The sequence below is a fragment of the Phaseolus vulgaris genome, chromosome 6 (assembly GCF_000499845.2).
Source record: "Phaseolus vulgaris cultivar G19833 chromosome 6, P. vulgaris v2.0, whole genome shotgun sequence".
Lineage (NCBI taxonomy): Eukaryota > Viridiplantae > Streptophyta > Magnoliopsida > Fabales > Fabaceae > Phaseolus > Phaseolus vulgaris.
In genome coordinates, this window is record NC_023754.2 from 15,020,598 (window position 1) to 15,044,358 (window position 23,761).

At 30.0% G+C, this 23,761-nt stretch overlaps 2 protein-coding genes across 2 annotated transcripts; one reads left to right on the top strand and one right to left on the bottom strand.

Moving 5' to 3' along the window:
* Positions 1-997: 997 nt before the first annotated feature.
* LOC137831256 (GDP-L-galactose phosphorylase 1-like) lies at positions 998-4,687 on the bottom strand. The gene is made up of 7 exons (XM_068638852.1): positions 3,808-4,687; positions 3,442-3,563; positions 2,990-3,049; positions 2,642-2,884; positions 2,372-2,557; positions 1,991-2,239; positions 998-1,609 (listed from the first exon to the last, which is right to left on the bottom strand). Exons 1-7 carry the CDS (start codon positions 3,920-3,922, stop codon positions 1,280-1,282), a joined length of 1,305 nt encoding a protein of 434 aa, XP_068494953.1. The 5' UTR covers positions 3,923-4,687; the 3' UTR covers positions 998-1,279.
* A 14,004-nt stretch (positions 4,688-18,691) lies between these two features.
* On the top strand, positions 18,692-19,594 carry LOC137831252 (uncharacterized). Its single transcript, XM_068638849.1, has one exon. The coding sequence runs from the start codon at positions 18,759-18,761 to the stop codon at positions 19,431-19,433; it is 675 nt and encodes a 224-aa protein (XP_068494950.1). The 5' UTR covers positions 18,692-18,758; the 3' UTR covers positions 19,434-19,594.
* The last annotated feature ends 4,167 nt before the right edge of the window (positions 19,595-23,761 follow it).

Sequence of the window (23,761 nt, forward strand, 5' to 3'; positions counted from 1 at the left end):
TAAAAGAAGAAAAGAAAATGAAAAAAAATAACAAAAAATTGATGTTATTTGGTTGTAGAGAAACTAAGTGGATTTAAGTGAAAACTAATAAAAAAAATTGTAATATATTAGATTAATATGACTGAAAAAAAATTAATTAATATATATTATTACTAATATGTCATTGTATTAATTTTTTTAAAATGTGTTAAATAGTAAATAATTTTTATGTTCAAAGAATGAAATAAAAAATATAATTGGAGTATGGAAATAAATGTAATATTTTATAATTTATATTAACATATTAATTAATATGAATTTAAAATATTTGCATATTTAGATTAATATATTGGAAAATTAATTTGAAATTCAAACAGGTTTAAAAATATTTTATGTATAAATATACTTGAATTATATACTTATATTTTTAAATATAACATTAACCATAAATGAAATCATTTTAAAATTTATTTTAATTCAAGTAAGAGGATGATTTTAATATGATTAGATCCAAATAGACGGTGAATGTTTTTAATATTAATGTAAATCTAAATTATAGCAAGAGGCGAAAGAGAATTGTCATTTTATTTATTAATTTTATATTTGTTATGTCATGTTTTGTTCTATAGAAAAAATGAAAAGGAGTAAAAGGGAAAGCCTTCACTTCATTCATTCTTCTCATTTGAAAACTTTTATCACTTCTCGTCTAAGGAGTTGTGTGACTAAAATAAAGACAATAATACCCTTATTGAGGGTATTTATGCCCTTCTTTATGCATATTTTCTTTCTTTTATCTTATTTCTACCCAACCAAAAGGAATGAATAAACTTTATAATTTATCTTTCATTTTCTCTCTTGTAAAACAATTAAAAACTCATTTCTTTTTCCTCTCTTATCAACCAAAAATGAAACTCATGAGTCCTAGATACCAATTTCTCAAAAGGTGAAGCAAGAATAAATGCTACTCTCATACCTGACTATGCAGCACAACCAAAAGTGCAGTAACAATAATAAAAGATGATAAAAGCTGTTCAAGTTATATAAAACCATAAAGTATGTCACATTATTCAACCACACACAAGCACTAACAACTGAATAAGCTCAGAAGATTAGTTATTACATTGTATTTTTCTCACATAGACTACGAAGGACAATCAAGCACCATACAGCAAGTCCATATAATATAAAAATAGCAACATCATAATTTTTTCAGGTCCATAAAACATGCATATAGTAACTGCTGTCACCACCATAGTAGAAGGGTATAGCAGCTTATATAGTCACTTCCACCAGAGCCATGTTAAAGGAGAACAAGGCATTTCTGTGAACCAACCACCATGGAAGGCTGGGTGCTTGGGCTAACAGCATCAACTTCCTCAGCACATTGAGGCTTGACATTCATGTCAACAGATGCAATGGCCTGAAAAACAAGAGCAGTGACTTCCTCGTACCTCTCTTCAGAGAGGGAGACCTCGGCAAGAAGCCTCCAGGCGTTGGCTTCAGATGCCTCATCGTAGTCCTTCTTCCTCTTCAGCACCATGTGCCCACTAATTTCCCATACAGCAGGATTCACCTGGGTCTCCAGAAGCTCAGCACTCACTTCTCCAAGAGCTTGTTTCTCTGCATAGCACTGTTTCACCATTTGCAATCTAGTAAGTTGCCATACATTTTAAGCTTAAACAGATTTCAGGGCAATATAACCTTTTTTTCTCTATTGTGGTCCCTATAAAATTTTGTGTAGACGGTTTTAAAACCTTACATTACTCTTGTAGCTCTTGTAAAATTGCAAACTTTAGGTATAGGTCCCTCCCATATTGGAAAATATTCATTCTACCCTTTATTTAAGAACATCACTTAATTGTTAAGAGGACTAAAAATTGTAAAACAATTTTATAGGAACCAAAACCATAAAGCAGGTACAAAGAGAAGAAACATATTTAAGCCAACATATTATATGAAGCAACTATGTAAATATGATTTTAGGGAGGAGGCGGGTTAAAGAGCAATTTACCTGTGGCAAGAGAAAGATTTGCCTTCCACAGTCTGAAATAAGTACATTGTAGGGCACGTTGTTGTGTTGAAGGCAGATGCAGGCTTCTGAAACAGCATTGGCTAAATTCTCTAATGTATGACCACCCTCGAAGACAAGGCCCCTGACTGGATAGTGTAACAGTTTAGATACTTTCACTCCACCACTCAATGTGGTAATTTTCCTGGTAGGGGCTTTCTCAATGGGAAAAGGCATAGCCAAGTAATACGCCTGAATTTGTCAAAATCACAAAACGTCAATATGATGAATACTGCTAAAACACTAGATAACAAATAGAACAACCCAAATATCAACATGGAGAATGTTGCAGTGATCTCAAGTTGATCACTGATCAACAAGTACCTGAAAGTGGAGATGGTTAATGGTTGCAAATGCACCCAAGCTGTTGTAACCCAACCTAAAATATGGATTCCCAGCTTCAACTGCCATTTGAAGTGCAAGCAAGAAGCTTTCATGGTCAATCCTTTGAGGTAAACACTCAAAAATCCGAGGAATCAGCAGCACATGCCCATATTCAATAGGACTCACCTGTTATAAAGATGCAGACAGGTTAAACAATTATTTTACTAAACTTTCAATCACAGACTGCAAAAAAAAAAATACAAAACTTACATTGATGGCAACAAAACTAGGAGAATTGTCAACATCAATTGGTGCATTTGGAGAGAATTGAGCTTCTCCATCATCGCTAGGCTCCAACTGAAAAAGGACCTCTTCTTGCCCAACTTTAGTGAAGTTAAACTTGCTTTCATCAAAGGGCTGGAGGACCTTATCAACACGGAACTCAGTTGGTCTCTTCTTGAGGTGGCGACCCTCATTAAGCTGAGCAATGAAACCATACTCCCCAGGAATCACCTAACCCAATAACCAACACATCAAACAACAGGCATGCAAAAACCCAAACAAGCAAAACACGTCTGTCTACAAAGTGAATCACACCAAATGGCATACAAATCAGACCTTGGTTTCGCAGGCTGTGACGTCATAACGGAAAAGCCCTCTCTGCATGCGTTCTTCCCACTACACCACCAAACTCAAAATACTTCAAAAAATTATGAAACAACTACAAACAAGGAAAATAAAAATATGAAGCACAACATCATGACCCAACTTAAACACAAATTAAAACGTTGGAAACATAATAACACAACTACAGCACAAATGAAACATCAAGCCTTTATTAAAAAAAGGGCATAACATAATGACACACCTACAGTCCTACACACGAATAAAAACAGAACACCAAACCTTTACGCATACCATAATGACACGTCTACACAGATTCAAACACCAATCCTTAAAATACTTAGGTCACATAACATTACGCACGACAAACCTACACGTACAAAGAAAAACACCAAACCTGAAAAAACTCAAAAAACACAAACAAAATAATCAGAATTCCTTAATACCTCCCCGAGGATAAGAGAGTCTAGAAACGCCACTGGGTAATGCTCCTTGCATCCAAGCAAAGGCAACTCTTTTCCACCGATCTTGTCCCCCCTCTTGCAAGCATATAAAGGCAGCCTCGCACCTGTTCACCAAAACACCACAAAAAAACACAAATGAGCAAAATCCAAAATCCATCAAACAGAACACATCATGGTTTTAAATTGAAGCCACAGTCACAGTTTCATCACAATCCTTAAGATTGCAGACAAATGCATCCCGAAATACCTAACTTCACGACTAAAAATCAAGATGATGGACCCTATTAGAAAGCCTTGCATCAAACGCCCAAGCCAGAAAATCCAAAACGTAAAAACGAAAATACCAACCTTGAATGCAACAACTTTTGAGGCAGTTCCGACCACATCCTTCGGCAGGAGACTCGTCTGATCCCTCCTTCTGATAATTGGAAACCACAGTGGGAACCCTCTTGATGCTCAACATTCTTGAACTCACCTAAACTAACAACTACCAGAGAAGAAGAACAACAAAAGCAACAAAAGGAAAGAAGAAACCCCTTTATTGAGAACTTTTGAAGGCGCTGTTTATATTACGTCTATTCCTACTAAATAATCCTAACAATTAAGAACTGAACCACCGCCGGCGAGGAAGAGGAGGTCAGAGGGGCTACCACCTTCGGAAGGAAGAGCACCACGCCCGCCGTGTGGCGAAGGGTTGCTCTCTCTCACACAACCCTTGCGACGGCCACAACGGGCATGTGAGAGCGAGTGGCGAACTCGTTGAATAGCCGTGATGTCTACAATGCTACAACCCCGGGTTTTAACCCCCACACACACCCCCGAAATTCCAAATCAAAATCAATCCCTCTCCTCTTTTTACTCCTTCTTCTCCCCTTTCTGCCGTTTCGCGTTAAACGGGGAAAAAGGTGACAGATTTGGGAACCCAATAGACCAAATTGCAAAACCCAGAAGGGAATTGGAGGGAAGTTGAGAGAGAAGAATGGTTTGGGTGGAGTTGTTGGCGGTGATGATGGAGAGGGTGAGGGTTGTTTTTGCTTTATATAGAGAGATAAAGAAAGAGAAAGATAAGAGATGAGAAATTGGTCTTGGGTGCAATTGTGGTGGTGGTGCCTTTGAATGTACCTTTTGATTAGGTATATACCCAATTATCATTAAATCAAGGTTTTGTGGCTTTCGGGGTAAGGGGGAACAACGGGCACGTTATTAACTTATTAACCAACACTCTTATTTTAGAAAATTCATACTTCGTCTAAATTATAAATAAATAATAATTATTCTTCTAGAAGAAAAAAAATATTTTCCATCAAAAAAGGTATTATTGGAAAAAAACTTTAATATTGCCACTTTTGAATTAATATTGAGTACTGTTTTGAACTTCTCCTTCAAACACTTTTATTAGGTACCATACTCTCATTAAAGAATTAATTAAAAGTTTTTAAATTCTGGTTAATAGTAAATTTATTTTTTTAATTAGTGTTGGCATCTAATAACTATTAATTTTAATTATAGAAAAAAAATTATTTAGTTTTGACAATATAGTTGATGATTGTAGCGTGTATTAATTAATTTGTTTTACTTTTTTCTGTAGTTAATTCTTAATATTACAAAATAAATTTGATAAATCTATATCAATATATAAATTGGATTCTCTTTTATAACTGATCTTGATGTATACAAAATTTATTTTTATTTTTATTTTTATTTTTATTTTTTAATTTGTTCTTAAATTGGATTCTCTTTTATAACTGATCTTGATGTATACAAAATTTATTTTTATTTTTATTTTTATTTTTTAATTTGTTCTTTCAAAACTTCTCATTCCCCTTCTTAATTTTTTTATTTTTTTCCGCTCTTATAATAATATACTATTAATTAACAAAATAAATCACTCATAATATACACGTTGCATTTATTTTTCTTATATTATTAGGTAAATTCTTACATAACCTATGCATCCAATTTTTTAAAAAATTACCATTCATTTCATTTAAAAAAAAACAAATTCAAAATAGAACTAAAAAATGATAAAAATAATTTTATATTATGTATTATAGTTTTTTTTAATAAAAAAAATACACATATGATGGTGATAAAAATAAAAAATGTATTTACAATACTAATAAAAAAAATGTGAATACACATGTTAATATTTAAAAATACAAATACACATAAGTTTACACATAATGATAAAACTAAAAATACAAATATATAATTTGATATTTAAAAAATACATAAACATATAAATTTATAATGAATTAGAGTATGAATTTTTATGATCATTTTAATAAACATATATATATATAATGATATAAATAAAAATACGGATACATAATGATAGAAATAAAAAATATAAATTTAATAATAATAATAAATAAAATAAAGATACACATTCATAGTAAAAATGAAAAATGTAAATACACAATAATAAAAATAAAAACTTGAATACATAATATTAATAAAAAATATAGATATATATTAATAATAAAAATAAAAAAATATAAATACGCAACCGGTGCAACCGGTGGTGTTGACTAACATCAAACATGTGTTCCCACTAGTACTTAGAATACTAATATAGTGTTGGATATTGAATTTCTTTTCCAAATATTTTTTTAAAATTACATAAATAAATATTTGTATAATTTATTTCCATAAATAGACTCATTTACAAGTCAGAATTCTGAATTTGGAAAGTGCAATTATAATATGTAAACAATGATTATTCGTATGAAAAAATTTATACTGATCACTGTTTAAGAAAAATCTTATATATCAGAATTCGATATTATAGAAATTAAATTCTGAACTATGAATGTAAATAAAGTTTTGAAGAGTTTATTCATATAATATTTATAAAAAATAAGTTTATTTAGGAAAGACAGACTGTTGTTTATTGCAAGTTTGTTTTTTTGGGTTTAAAAAAGGTTATTTTTAAATGATTTTTATTTAAGTAAAATTATATGTGTTTGTTTATTCTCTAAAAGTTACTTTTAAAAAAATTCCTGTATTTTCTTTTCATGAGAAGAAGTAACTCTAAAATATTTTTTTAATAAATTTATATAAACATGTTAAAAATTATAATAAATAATTATTTTAATAAAAATTATAAAAAGGTTTTTACCAATAGAACCAATACCTACACACTCAAACTATCAACTTGTTTTAATCATTGTTTATGATGATAAATAATATAATATGTATTAATAATACTATAAATTACAAAAAAAAATATTAATAAAAAAATTAAAAGAATACTTTAGTAGAATAGATGGTGAAAATTAAAATTAAAATTTGTCTTCATTAGCAATATTTTATTTAAAGAGTAAATTATATATATATATATAAATATATATATATATATATGTAATTTTTTAAGTAGTACAAGTAGATTGTATGTTTCATGGTAGAACAAAATCAAATTAACCTATAATACGAATTTCAGTGACAAAAGTCACATTTTATTCGAAAATTATTAGGAATGTCAAATAAAAATGTATTTTGTAGGTATTATTTAACTTCTTTTTAGCTTTGAAAAAAAAATTATTGAATATGAGTATAATATTAAGTAATATTTGATTTTTGAAATTAGTATATATATTCACTTTTTTATTTTTAATTATCAAGACACTTTTAATTTATTTAATATTGTATTTTAAAATTAAATTACTTGTAATTTATTTATTTTTATTTGAAATTAAAAAATAGTATATATATTTATATATATTAATATGAAATTCTTTATAATGTTATGGTCGATATGTTTTCTATTTTATATCCATCTTTAATCATTATCTTGTATCAAAGAATGAATTTTGATATTAAACTAACGAAAGAGTCCTCTTCGTTCAAATATAAAAAAGAAAAAAAAAATACTCATATGTATTCATTTAAATATAAACAAACTTCAATTTTATTTGAAGGTATCATTTAAAAATATTTTTAAAAGATAATTAGAGATAAAATAAAAATATAAAATATATTTATGAAGATAGAATCTTTTTTCTATAAATTATAGATTATTATTATCATTATTATTATATATTCCTTTTAAAATGTAGTTTAATTTTTTTACAAAAAATATGAAATGCAATCAATTTTTTTTTATTTTTACTAAAATATTTATAAAAAATTCTATTCAGTTTTTGTGTACTCATTAATTTATATATGTGTATATATACACATACATTTATAAATTAATTAAAATTTAAAAAATAGAAATAATAAGAATACTTAATATTGTGTTAAACTTCAATTTGCCACCACAAAATAAATACCAAAATCTTTTTCAAAATAGCAATTATAAAATTTGAAAAATAAAATAAAATTATTTTACAGTTTAAAATAAACATTGTCTCGAGTGAAATTTTGAAACATTGATTACAAATTTGAGAAAAACAAAGAAAAAACTAAAAAAAGGTAAAATGAAAATCACTTAGTTGAATTCTTTAGTAAATGAGTGTCCCAAAATAAGAATAAGAAGAAGATGCGTGAAACTTCCTCATCATAAATGGCCAAATATCTCTTAGATTACGAACCTGGGAAATTTCATCAGCTCCACCATCCAATCAAACTCACATTGCTACAATTATTTTTTGCCCAGGGTAAATATGCATATGCATTTAAATACTTGTAGCTATTCTTCAGAAAAAAAATGGTTTATATATATAATAAATATCTAATAATACATATATAATTTAGATATTATTAATTATATAGATCAATTCTTCTTATCTTAATATTTCTCTCTAAGATTAACTCCTTATTTAATTGATTATATATATAAATACATACACAATCAGATAAATACATCTTCAGGAGAATAATATAATATTCATCATATCATTTCAAACTTTTTGGATAGAGTATGAATATGCACAAATTATGTATAAGGTGATTATTAGAGGTCATATTGGGACTTGTGTTTGCAAAATACTATATTGAGGTTGAAAATATTATATTAACTCCTTATTTTTTTATATTAACATTCGACCATATAGGTTATTTGTGTGCCTAATTTACAAATATAGTTGATCGTTAGTCTTATTAGAGATTTGGTGAATATCTTAAACAATTGTTCGTTGACAAATCTAATAATGATGTATTTGATATTAACATAATAAAAATAATAACTCAACAAGAGCAATAAGTAAAAAATAATAATTTTTCCTAACTTGTAAGAATCTTTGAGGAGCAATAACAAATAATGACAGCAATACAAAACACACTTCAGAAAGATCCAAAAAAATTTACGTGAAAAAACTTCTCAATGTGAAAAGTAAAAACCACGGGCACAAGTCAGTCAATCAAACTCTACTATGATCAAAGCTATGGTTACAAGAAAGTCTCCAATCACAACACAAATTGTGTTCAATAACTAGCCAAATAGCAATACAACAGAGATGAAACAAAGAACAAGAAACCTGAAAAATTCACAAACTGCAGCTACCGTACGCGACCTATATGTCACTGTTCCGGTGACTTTTGAACAATTCAGTTGAAGCACCATGAGGTATGAACCTGCTGACAAAATTTCAGCACGATCAAACGGTGGACGAAACAGCAGCAGCAATCCGAAGATTTTCGTCCTCAATAGAAACGCTGATGAAATATGAGATAAATTTCTCTCTGTTCAAACAACTTCTGCAAGATCCGAACAGTCAGATTGAAGTCACACAAAGTATGAACCTTCTTACAAAATTTCAGCCCGATCCAATGGTGAACAAAGCATCGGTGGCGGCCGGAAGTTTCTGAGCGAAACTTTCTCTCTTTATTCTTTTCTCTCTCTGACTTTTTTGTTGACTGTTGTCATTGTGTTCGAAAAAAACCCTAAAGGTTAATACTGGGCCTCCATATAGAAAGTGAGCTTAATCCAACAGTATTCATACTTTTTACTCTTGTAAAATAAAAATCTACCTAATGTTTTTGATCCTCTTATTAAAGATAGAATTAAAGACAATGTGTAATGTTGTTTGGTTGTCACATACAAGATGTATTAGGAAACTTTGCTCGAATTTAAGCTCTTTGAGGAGGTGAGCTTTTAGGACGTGAATTGGGATTGTCCTTAGGTTCAAATGTTGTCCATGGCCAATGGTTTTCTTTGTGTTCTTGTTCTTGCAGAAGTCCTAATTATTTCTCAACATCATGTATCCTCTTGTTATTGTCTACAAGTTGGTTTTGGCAAACTTGATGCTTCTGAACAACTTTGTCCCACTCACTTGAATAATAGTTACTATATTCATCATGTTCCTCTCCACCAATTTGTAGAGCTTCTTTAGCAATGTTCAATCATTCCTCCACATCAGTGACTGCCCAATCCCCTACAATATACAATAACAACTTCTTTGTTATGGTCAACAAATAAAAATGCAGTGATTTCAACCAAGGTGTTAACCACACAATTAAATAAGCCAGCTGCAAAGAAGGCTTCATTTAAATTATTTGATTGGATTTTTACGCACAACCACTGCAGAAACCGAGGAAACGAAATTTTATCTACAGGGATGTCAATCCCAACATGTTGAACAACCCAAAGCTGGTGCCAAAAGAAAAAAATACTCAGTCATTAACAATTTCACAAATTTATTACATTTGGACTACATAATTACTTGTCATAAAATTGCCACTAACCTGCAAAACAACAACTTAACCAACCAAATATATTTCACTGGCATTCTTTTGATTGTTATATACTTCTGATGTCCATATTAAAGTAAAAACTATTAAATCATAAACTACATCGCCCCAATTGTATACATCCAATGCATTTAAATTATCTAAAACCTTAAAAGAAAATGAAGAAAAACTCCTAGAAGTCTTAGGAAAATAAAAAACAACTAATAAAAGAAGTATGTACAACCTACAAAATTCATCAACGTTTTTTTTTTCTTTTTATAAATTTTGTTGGCTATTTTTTCCAAAACAATATATATTTTTATGTCTTCTCCATCAAACACCTCATTCACCAACCCACCACCATCATCCTCCAAATTTAATTGTTATCTCGCCACTCCACTCACAACCTTAGAGTGAAACATACACCGAGAACCTTAAAATGAATTAAATGTTGTCTTATCCTAGAAAACAATTGTTATCAACACTCCACCTACCAATTAATTCGTGAAGAAAAGGGTTTGATATGTCCAATTCATCTTCTAATTCAAGCATCCGCTTAAAAGGTGTTCACTCTATTCTTTGACGTTGGAATGACGTCAAATTATGTTTAATTTTAACAACATGTTGAGTGTGAACTCCGTGTCTCACTCTTATCTACATAATCAGCTATCAAGGCAAATTTATGTATTCAATACAATTTCACAATTTCAAAATTAAATGAACTATTAGCAACCCAGTAATATAAACAATCAAACTTTCATTTCCCTTCCTTCAAGATCAAATTTTTGACCATTATACTTTCCCATAGAACTTGAACAAGTAATTTCACAAACTGTCAAAAACAAAATATATCAACCACTTTACCAAAAAAAAAAAAACAAATAGAACAAATGTTATCATTTTTTATCTTAGGTCTTGAAATGTTATTAACATGTAAATTACATACAAGAATAGATAAAAAAAAAAATGTAACATTCTCCACCTTCTTATGTTTTTTTTAAATAAATGATGTGTGTTTGTGACGGCAAGACATGTGTTATACATTAACTTCTTTTTAGCATTCACTCAAATTCATTCCCTTGATTAATCATTTCATTATGGTATTGTGAGAGTGATTGATTCTTTTCCTTTTATCCTTTATTGTAACAAATTTTAGTTGAAAACCATAAAAGTTTGTTTTCTTCGTGGACATAGAGTGAAGTTTTTCATGTATAAAGAAAATCATCAACCTATCAATAACTACACCAAAAAAATTCAAAATAACCAACAAACCACACAATACATAATGTAGGAAAATAAACAAAAAAAATCAACCCCTACCAATGCATAACACTAAGTCGTCAATATATAGACCCTAAAGAAAGAAAAACACAAAACAACCAACAAACCAAACAGGTGCATACCACAATAATCACACCACCCACCACAAAAAAAAAAAAAAAAAAAATTACAAACAAATACATAAAACCCATCAATAAAACCCTAAACAAAAAAAAGCAATGTTTGCTATAAACCTTATTAGCGTTGCTTCTCAAAACCTTATTAATGTTTGACTGGACAAAAATGTCCTTCACCACATCAGCACAATGCCACGTCACAGTTGTATGCAGGCACAAAACACTCAGCATTTGTTAACATAACATTTTTCATGTTTCAATCCTAATAAATCGAGTGTGCCATGTTGTCAAAATAAAAAAAATTAAAATCAAGAAGTGTGATAGAGCTTTTATTAATAAAGAGATAAAATAAGAATAATAGTAAAAAAACAATTAAGTTATTAATATATATATATATATATAACACTGTTATTTAATATCATGTTATAAAATCAAAACAAATTCACGCACCATACAAAAATCATTAAATATAAATTAATTATAAACACAAAAAATAATTAATTATTATATTAATTAAATTAAATATTATTATTAATTTTTAAATTAGTTTTTATTATTAATTTTTAAATTAATATTTAATTAGTTACCAAAATTTTAAGTAGCAATTATTTTAGAATTAAATCTTAATAACTAAAATTTAGATAACTACTAATTTAAAAATTATTTATTAATAATAAAAATTATTTTATATACTTGTACCTGAGTGGAGAGATGGGGCCCAGGCACGGTCGGTTGATGTAGTGTAGTTGCTGACGTGTCGGTCTTCTTCTCTCTCGGTCGGTCGTTCCTTCTTGGTGTCTCCTTCGGTCGGGCGGGGAGGGTACCTGCGAAGGCACTCCGACGCTCAAGTAAGTATGAGATTCTAAGTGTGGTTTGGTCAGTGAAAAAACGTACCTTTCTCTGGCTTGAGCACCGTATTTATAGGATTGCCTAATGGGCTTTCTATCCCTTGGGCTCAGGGTGGTTATGGATAAGTTTTACCAATCGTGCTCCGGAATACCCGGGGAATATATCTTCTTCACACGCGTATTCCTTATTTTTCGGAGTTGTATTTTAACTACCTTAGTTTTGTCATGCGCCCTCACATTTATTATGAGTTCGGTCGGTCGGTCGGCCACGTGTGGTCGTCCGGTGCCTGCCGGTACAATACTAATAATTTTTGTAGTCTTTAAAATAATATTTAATTTAATTAATATAATAATTAATTTTTTTTTCTATAATTAATTTTATATTACATCACATTAAATAACAGTGTACATAGTTTTTAATTAATTTTATATTACATGACATTAGTTTTTAATATAGTACATAGTACACATTCTGATAATTCATGTTTGCAAGTTGCATGACCCACCCCACCAGGTTGCATGTGAGATGTCATTTCTTAGCTTCAACCTCAGCTTTTCTTCTTCTTTCCTTTGCTAATTCAAAATCAGATCCAAAATTCACATGGCTGTCTAAACATTTGTTTCTTTTCAAGGATCCACAAAACAACCTTACAAAACCTATTGTCTTTGTCTTATGTCAGGACATAACTCCCAATGAGCCAGAGTCTTTCTTCCTTTTCTTCTCTGCTCAACTTACAACCTAATTAATTCATTCCTTTTTTTCTTTCTTCCAAAGGATTTTTTTTTCTTGATTCACACATTCTGTTTCTTTAAATTGTAGTCACAAGAATAAAGTAAATATCTACATACTCATATACTCTTCTATTCTTATCTTATTTAAAAAAATTCTTACACTACAAGAAAATCATGAAACAAAGCATACCAAATTGAAACCACAAGGAAAGCCAGAAAGAGAAAGGTAGGGGCAACTACCCAGAACCGGAGCGAGTTGACTGATTTAAAGAAAATCGCGATCCCCGTTTTCACAGTTACACATCTCTCACCGTCCCAAGAGGAAAGATTCTAGATGAAGCATTACAGGTCAAACTCATCCCGCCCCTCAAGCCGTCACAGACCCCAAAAAACGCTAATACATCCACACATTGCCAATACCATCGTAACTACGACTATTCAACCAAAGGATGTCAAGCTTTGAAGGACAAAGTGGAAGAACTCGTCCAAGTGGGTCATTTCCATAAATTCGTCAAAATAGATGTCGCGGTACATCGATCTCCACAGAGAAACCAACAATCATCTCGAGGCCCGAGATACTATAACGATCGATCGAGTCAAGGGGATGGACGTCGATAGGACGACCACCAAAGTCTAGCCATAAGAAAACAAAGTGAAAGCCCAATAAGGCAGACCTGACGACGAAGTGAGAGTTCCGGACGGAACAATCAGACGAGGCGCCGAGTGCAGAAAGTCATCAATACCATATTAGGTCCAATATCCGATTACCATTGGAAAACGTGAGGAATTTATTATGTATATATAATGATTAAATACCATCTTTATATGTTGTCCGTGTTATAAAAGAATTAATGACACCAAAATCATATAAAAAGTCAACTATTTAAAAAAATAAGCGAAATTATAGATTTGAAAACAAAAAAATGACTTACCTTCTTCTCCGAACAAGGAACCGCCAAGAGAAACCATCCAACCACCCACCAAGTTGTCGAGACACCACCAATAGAAACACCTTCCTGTGTCAAGAGATGAAGCAGTGTCGCCGCGATTCAAAGAGAAATGGAGTTTGTGGAGTTTGTCTGTGCAATCTGTAGACAAAGGAAGAAGAAATAATAGTGTAGGTCCTATGTGCATTCTAGAGATTTTAAAAAATAATAGAGATAGTTTTATCTTTGCATCACATTGTGGGGTGTAGAAAGAAAAATGTAAGGATGCCCAAAAAGATGCCAAAGAACAAAAAGACTTATATGGATAAATGGGCCATGCAACTTGCATTATTTTACAGGTGGCAGCATCTTATCAAACAATACAATTTTGAGTTTTTTAATTTTAATTAAATAAGAAATGTAATAAAGAAAAAAAAATCTGGATTGACTCTTTCTTTCATCACCCCAATAGTTTCTTCCTCCATCTTTGTAGACAAATTTTGGAGAATTTGTCTTTGTATATGTAGGAAAGATCCAAATTACTCATGAAGTCATAAATATTTTAAATTATATAATTAATAAATTTTCAAATTACACATTTTTGTTACATTTTTAAATTTAGAATTATAAAATTTGAAAATATATTTTGAATTGTATAATAAAAAAATACATTATGAATTGTATAATAAAAAAATTAAAAATATATTTTGAATAAAAATATATTTTAAATTATGTAATCTGTAATATATTTTTAATTTGTACAGTCTAAAAATCTAATCCATAAACACTTTAAACTTTTTCAACATTTTATGAAGGTACATGATGAAGAAATCATGGGGTAGAAAAAGAAAAAACCCTTTGAGTTAGACCTCACATGAGTTGCAGCAAAAATGGCTAACCAAACAATGACAATTGCTTCTTGCACCCAATCAATTTTGACTCGCACCCAACGAAAGTTTTAAAATCGCATTATGCTCTTTTCACATATTTGCTTACATATTTCAATATTCGGAAGTCATTTTTATACATTATGGATTTCGAAATCCAGAAGACCATTTTCATATTTCATTTAAGCTTCCAGTGGGTCATATCAGAAAGTGAGTAATAAATTTCGGATTTTCATATCCATAATGATATGTTGTAAATGGTGATGAGGATTGAAATTTGAAATTCATTTATGTTTACTTACGAATCTTGACATCCAAAAAGTCATTTATGCTGTCCAAATAAACTTTTAGATGGTAAAATCCAGAAATGACATATTAGTTTTGAATTTGTATATCCAGAACTTTGTAGTTTGACATACGGATATAAATATCCAGAAGACAAAAATTTAAAATTATTGAGAAAAAAATGGAAATGGGTGCAAATCTTAAATGATATGGTGAAGGGAGAATTAGCCCCAAACAATTCGAATTTGGGTTCAAAATATCAAATTTTGTTTCGCAATAGTGATGAACCCAATTGAACAATTCCAACTTAAAGAAAAGAACAAAAGTAAAAGTAGTCTTGAAAACCTTTTAAAGTGTTTTTAGGTTTGATTTGAACAATATAATAATCTTTATATGTAGGTATGTTTAAAAGTGAAACGCAGAATAACATTTTAGTCTACACAGCTTTTTGTCATCTTTCAAACTACTTTATTTTTGTAATTATCAACTCTGCAATCCTTATCCATTCTCACTGGAATCGATTCCTTATACACCAGAAAATTATTGTATATGATAAGAGAATGAATATATTTTACAACCTTTTTATCTTAGAAACAAATTCTAAGAAATTAAGATGTTTTATGAATATAAATTTAAGATGGGGTGTTTGTTGATATAATTAAGGTTATTGCACTCAAATACTATTTGTTTTAGTATTGGATTACAGTTTTGGTTAAAAAGATATGAAAGTGAATTAAGGAAATAAAGAGAGTAAAAAAAAAACTTTTAAATTATGAAAAAACTGAGTTTAGTGTTGATAACCCATTAATGATATTGATATAGTGATCATTCAAATATAATAAAGTATAATTTTAGGAAAAAAATTGTATCTTTTCTGCCATTAAATTATATTAAATAACATTATTTTTTTTTATACTTTTATAATTTTTTAAAATATTTTTTGTATACTTTTCTTAAAATGAAACTTATTTTTTTTTATAATTTTTAAAAATATATTTTTCTTTCAAGTTTTTAATAATGATACAAACTCTTTTATTTTTTAGTAAAGTTACATTCACATTTTTTATTTTTTATATTTTACTTCGAATTTTAAATTTTTATAAATTTATTTAAATGTCAGTCAATATGATATTTTAAAAAAAAAAGTATACTTTTATTAAAAACAACACAAAAAAGGTGAGGATTATTTTTTAAAATTGTTTATTTAAATATATATATATATATATATATATATATTCCTTTTCTGAATTAAGATAAGCATTAGAAATCTTCTAGATGGGTTGATTTGAGAAAAAAAAAATCTCACACCAATCTATTGTGTTCATATGCCATGAAGTTCAAAATAAAAAATGAGAGTATATATGGAGATAGTAGGGTAGAATTCCTTTATTAATCATAATCAAACCCAATTAACATATACAAATATTTTCTCTTTAATATGAATTATAACAAAAAAAAATCTTTTATGAGAACTATAACAATTTTTAGAAAATTATATAATATGTCATTGTTTTACCAAAATATAAATGTCTTAACCCTAGTTTTCTCTCCAAAGTATAAATGTTTTTATTGTTTCATAGAATTTTAAGTGTGAGTAAAAATAGTGAGAAGATGAAAATTCATAATAATACCTTAAGGTATTGGAGGTGCCACGAGCTCTTTCCCATTTATTAACTTGACTTATGACTCTTTACATCTAAATCTCTCCTATTCAAGGAGTCAATCATAAAACATTTGAATTAGAAGAAATCGCCCTCCAATGCAAACAAAAAATGAGAGTTAAATACATCCAATTTCACCTTTAACTTCTCCCTTTAAATTATTGAAAAACTTTCTAAAATTACAACTTATTCGCAATAAATGAATATATTGCAACTATAATTAACCTTATTTTCATATGATAAATGTATTGATTTTTCTATGAAAATTGTTCTTGTATGGTCGGAAGGTTTTGTCGTGATAGTCTTGCTTGCACAGTTTCCATTGAAAATAAATATCACAAATTGACTCGCGTATGAGAGTACCAACAAAAGGTCTTTGGATGCTCAAGTTAATATTTAATATTCAGTAGTTGTAGGTAATACATATTATTAAATACGTATCTTGACCTGAGTATGATTTATCTATTTATATAGTCTGGAATTAAGTCTGAGATGTTGGACCCAATTAACACGAATATCATTGTTAAGTACTCTTATTAAGTTAACATGTTGGTTAATTAAGTATGTTAAGCTTGAGGACTACTTATGTGTCTTTTTAGTAAATCGAAAAATGTCCGATCTTTATATTCTAAATGAGTCTAAGGAGATCTTTACATTAAAAAAAACATAACATTAAATTTTTTTGATGTGGATTGTATGTAACATCATGTTGGTTCCCACTTAAGTAGGGTTCTTGTGGGTGAATGTACCGTGTTTCATACTCCAGGCATCAACAAAGAACCCAATCCCTTAGCCTTGGACCACTACCCCACTAATTCAAAGTGGGGTTTTTCACAAATGCTTCTTAGGCTACAAAGATTCTCACCACCTCCAAAATAATGAACATCTAATCTAAAAATGTATTCTACAAAAGTTTTTTCTTTCTAATTTGATTAATTTGCAAAACTCCGTTCAAGAACTTAAACATAGTTAAAGTAGAACCAGTAACGTGGATAGAAATCGAACACATATTTTACTGAATATTAAGTTAAAAAGTAGCATATTTTGATTTTACTAAAAACAGCAAAAATGAAAGAACACAGATTAAAACATTTTGTTTCGATTCATTCACACGTCAAATGCTATTTTTATCATGGGACCATGTTTCATAGTTTCTTAAAATAATGAAAAATATTTTTTAAGCAAACACGAAAAAGGCAAGAACACATTAAAAATTATATGAAGAACAATTTGCATAAATTTGGGGCTATGCTTTAGCCAAGTTTGTGTGTCTAAGATTATATGTTGATATTTATTTGTCTCTTGCAATCTTGCATCCTCTCTTGGCCCTACTTACCTCATTCATCAGTTTGGCTCTAACGTCACCTTGTCGCACTTTAGAGGCAAAAGGCAAATTCTCAATCTTAATAATCTCTTTCTGATGTGTTCATGCACATAAATGACTTAATCACAAGCTATGCCATCACAAAGCAAGGGCAAAAAGTGATGCCTGCCATAAAAATTCTTATCTGCCATGCCATTGGTTTTATCTGACACTGTCACACATAAGATTTAGATATTCTTCTTTCAGTGATTCCAACATTGGTGTTTAGATTTTAAAGAATTTATTTGTATTCTGAAAATGATTAATGGTCATTTTATATAATGTTAATTTTGGTTTGCATATGCACTTCTATTTGGAAAGTGGTAGTTGTCTCACTAAATGTCAAACAAATCCTGCACTTTCTTTCACAAATTGTTAAGACCTTTGGGTAATTCACCTTTTTTACACTGCTATTAACTTTTTGTAAACTGACAATGATATTTGGTCTGTGTGAGAATTTTCTTAGAATTTTCAGCATCCACTATTTTATTAGTACTTTTTTGTTGACTTTGTAGTATACATCTAATACACAATTTCCATGGTTTCTCTTTCTCTATCTTCCCCTCATTTACCTCACTCATCACTCTCATGTCCTCTATATATGCACATTCAGAACCCCATACTTATTCCTACTACTTCCAATTCCAATCTAACTCTACTTCATCTTGTTCTTTCTCACCATTCTTCTTATTGATACTTTTTTTTCTCTCATTTCACAAAGCCATGAACAAGTTTAAGAAATCTCAAGTTCTAGTGCTCTGTGTTCTAGTTGTTCTCCTTGTCATCACACCCTCTTTACCTTCCTCACTTAGGCCAACCTACTTGTATTTCATCATAAACTTCCTCATCATGGCACTTTGTGCTGAGGCTGGACTCCTTTCAGTTTTTTCTAGGCCTTCGGAAGATAAAAAGCAACCTGTGATGCCACCAGAAGCCACTTCTGAGAAAAGAGAAGGTTACAATTCCACCCCTATAGTTGTTGGTGCTGTCTCAGAACATGCTGAAAAGTCTGCATCTGAAAGGGTTGTTTGTGTCAGCAAAGTGGACATGGTGCAAAATTGTCCTTCAATGCCTAGCCTTTTCTTCACAAGGGGTGGAGAAGCTGATGAAGAAGTCATGGATGAAGAAGTTGAAGCAGAAGAGGAGATTGGAGGAGTTAATGGACAAGAGCTGTTTGCAAAAGCTGAGGCCTTCATTGGGAACTTCTACAAGCAACTGAAGATGCAAAGTGAGGAATCTTGGATTTATCAGAAAGCCTTTTAGGTGGAGTGCATTAGCTTTTACAATAGAATAATGTGCTAGTTAGAAACAATGGTCCTTATGAGGAACCATATTATTCTTCTCTGATGGTTGTTTTTCCCCCTTCCATTGGGTTTGTACATGTACAAGAACAGTAAATATTTGAAGTTCTGAAGTTCTGTCAAGTCTGTTTCCTAATTAGTATTATCTCAGATGAAAGTAACAGTTAAGAGGGTTTTTTAATATGTTGTTATCAGATTTCTTCATTCAAAAAAGAATGAAAAAGGAGGATATCATGAATGATGCTATACAAAATCAGATATATGAGGTTGGTTCATTATTAAAAATATACAAGAGAAGTAGTTCTTTGAGGACTATTTGGCTTGCTTTGCTACTTTGTGAAGTCATGTGATGATTCATGAAATGACAAACTTGAGGAATATGATATTGCTGAAGGGCATGGTGCTATTGGATCAATTTTCATGTCCAGAACAAGGGCCAGTTAAGAGGGGTTTAATATGGTGTTGTCAGTTCTTGGCAAGAAAAAAATGTGTTGAATTTAATTTGACAGAGATCACACCTTGGTGTCAAGAATTTGACACATCCATATTATTATTTTACATCATAGATGTATTTTGGATTAAGATAAAATCATGAGTTTTTATATAAAAAATAAATTTTAAGTTTAATTCAATTTTATAAAATTTTATAAGGTTGGGTTAAACTTAAAGTCTTTTTCTTAATATGATATTAGAGTCAAGTTTATTGGATTTATCACATCACTCTTTTATCGAATCACTCATAATATATAGACACGAGTTAACAGATTTCGGTTTGAAAATCTCACATCAACTAAAAATAAAGACATTCCATTATATATAAGTGAATGCAAACCTCATATTATAAATTAATTTTATAAAATTAAATTAGACTTATAGTAAAGTTTTTAATAATCTTAATTACAATTAACATATTTAAATTCAAAACCTATGTAGCATTAATAGTTGTTATATAGAAGTTTATTCATTTTTTCTCTCTTATGAATGATTTTTTTTTTCAAACACACTCATAAGAAAGTTGATTGATTAAATATATGGTTGTGATGTTAAGCAGGGGACAGTGTGTTAATGTGATGTTCTGGTCCCCATGGAAATTTCACTAAGAAACATAGGAATTTGATAAATAAAGAAGATGTCTCTCTTATTTTGCTGTTAAGGTCAATTCTGATGTCCACATAATGAATCCTTGTTTGAACTCATGTGGGTCTCAGTTCTAGATTTTCATAACCATGAAGTCATCTTTGAAAATTTGAAATCCCTTTGTAATCTTTGTCTAAAATTATCTTTCTAAGCATTTTAAATTGTTTTACTACTGGCAATCAATTTCTCATTTAAAAATCTAAAACTTTTTAAAAATTTATATCATTATTATAAATTAATTTCAAAATTAATATTTAACATTAACCAAGGTTTTAACTATTAATCACTTTATATTTTAAATTAATATTTAATTAAATTAAATTAATTTAAAATATAAAATAGTTTAATAACTAAAATATTAGTAGTTAGTAACTAATGTTAAATACTAATTTCAAAATTATTTTATAATATTTTTTATTAATAATAGAAATTATTTTATATATCAATAGTTTTTTAAGTTTATAAAATATTATTTAATTTAATCACTATAATAATTATTTATTTTTTTATTTCTAAATTATATTTAATGATTTTTTTATGTGTGAATAGGTACAAAATAAATTCAAATTGATTTTATAGATTAAATCAAATAATTTAATTTAAAGTATTTATGTCTGTTTTCATTTTATTAATTCAGTTTTAGGTTTAATTATGTCCTTTTCTCTTTTAAAAAAAAGTATCATATACGCTTAAATTTTGGTGTTTTTGTGGGGTCATATGCATGGAATGTTCATTTTGAGATTATCGTTTTCAATTGTTCTATATTTTTTATTTTTTGTATTTCATAGGTTATATGTTTCTTATAAGGTTGAATTCCTTATGATTTTGATGTGTGTGCATTAGTGAGATGATGTGGTGATGACAAAATGGAAGATATTTTTCTTTGCTTTCAAACTTAGTAAGAAAATTCCACTAAATGGCCCCTATGGTGAGGTTGCCAATAAAGACCCTTATCTCATTTTTCATGGAATATTATTCTTACTATTCTTTAACATCTCTATATGCAAAGAGACCCAGAACTTCAGATTATGGTACTACTTATGGTTATGGTTGGGAAAATTCAGAATTATTTTTTCCTCTTTAGTGTAAATACAAGATGGGCACTTGTGGAAACAATAAACAAATAATAAAAAATAGAGTAAAATAGAATAATGAGACAAAAAAAATTTAACCTGGGAAAACCTTCTTAACTTGAGAAATAAATGTCTTCACTATGAAAGTAGGATTTACAATATTTGTTTATCTCACTCTTTGACGATAACACTTAATCTCATCCAATAAGGATGGAATACCATGTCTCTCTAGTCTCTCACTAGGATTTCTAATCTCACATGGTGGATATTTCTTCTCTTTTTTTTCGCTCTATGTTGCTCTTCTTATTTGCTTCCTTTGCTTCTATTTTTCTCTTTCTCATACATTCCCTTTATACAAAGATTAATGAGAGGAAGACTTCTTTATAAAGAGATTAATTCTCATTACATTTTCAAGAGAGAGTTACAATTTCCAAAAAAACTTTTTAATGGCCATCATTGAATATATTCAATAGATCGATTACCAATATTAATTGGTCATAATCTCCCATAAAATTAAGGAGGGTCCGCAACAATTTTCCCCCTTCCTGACTTAATTTGAGGGATAACAATAATTCGGCTCCCCTACAAGATCAAGTGTCACCGGTCTCCTTGAGGGATTGTCTAATCTCTGAAAACTGACTCTGCATTGTTTACCATAAATGCAACCAGTACAGGATTCCAATATTTGACCCTTTATACCTGGCAAGTGGCTTTTGGCTTTTTGGCGAGCATTTGGAGTGCTTTCTCACTCATATGCCCCAATCGTCTGTGCCAAATATCTTTGGAGTCTGCAACAACATTTGTTTCTCGAGAACAAGTTCTTCCTTGCATAATGTATAAGGATCCTACCTTTGAACCTCTAGCAATGACTAGGTTCCCTTTTGCTAGTTTCCACTTTCCAGTACCAAAGTGGCTTATAAAACCAGCATCATCCAACTTACCCCTTAAGATAAGGTTGACACGCATTTCAGGAACATGTCTCACTTCCTTCAGTACAAGCTTGTTTCATGTGTCTGTTCGTAACATGATATCACCAATACCTACAATCTTGCTTGTAACATGGTTTCGCATTTTCACAATACCATAGTCACCTTTCTTATAATTTGAAAAAAAATATTTATGTGGACTTACATGGAAAGAGGCACTAGAGTCGACGATCCAAGAGCAATCACCATATGCAACATTTAGGTAATTGTCTTCTCCAATAAGAAGACTATCATCGTCTCCAGCGACGGTTGTAGTTGGAGTATAATCCTTCTTTTTTGGACCAAATAAGTCTAGATGGACAATTCTGGCTTTCAGATCTTTCTTCATAAATCTGCATTCAAATCTCTTATGACCTTCTTTGCTAGAATAATAACATTTTGTTCTTGTACGAGATTGAGAACGACTTTTGGCTTTGTTTTTGTTTTTTCCATTGGATTCATTTCTCTCACGGGTTTCAATCATATTTACTTCATATTGAAAATTTGTACATCTTTCTTTCCTTCTGGAGTCTTCACTCAACAGAGTGTCTAAAACAATGTCCATTGAGATCTTCCCATCTGGGACTAAGTTGCTGAGCGTGACTATTAGTGTGTCCCAACTCTCAAGCAACCAACTGAGTAGCAAAAGTGTCTCCAACTCATCATCAATCTTCATATCTATCTTTGTCAATTGACTGACAAGATCCTTGAATGAATTCAAATGCTCTATCATACTTTGACCATTTGTGTAATCAAGTTTCACCAGTCTTCTAACAAGAGATGCTTTATTTCTTGAAGTTTTCTTTTGAGTCATAGATTCAAGCTTTGACCACAACTCATGAGCATTTGTGTATGTGGACACATGCTCAAACAAATTTCTATCAATATACTTTCGAATCATTGCAACAGTTTTTCGATTCAAAAGTTCCCAATCTTTATCACTCTTACTTTCTGGCTTGGTTATGCAAGTAATGGGCTTCCAATAGGAATAATTGTCCACAGTCAACTTGAACATGTCTCCATCATAAATGACTCATTCCATCTTGTATCAGAAAACCAAGCTCTGGTACAACTGTTGGGAAAATTCAAAATTAATTTTCCCTTTTTAGTGTAGA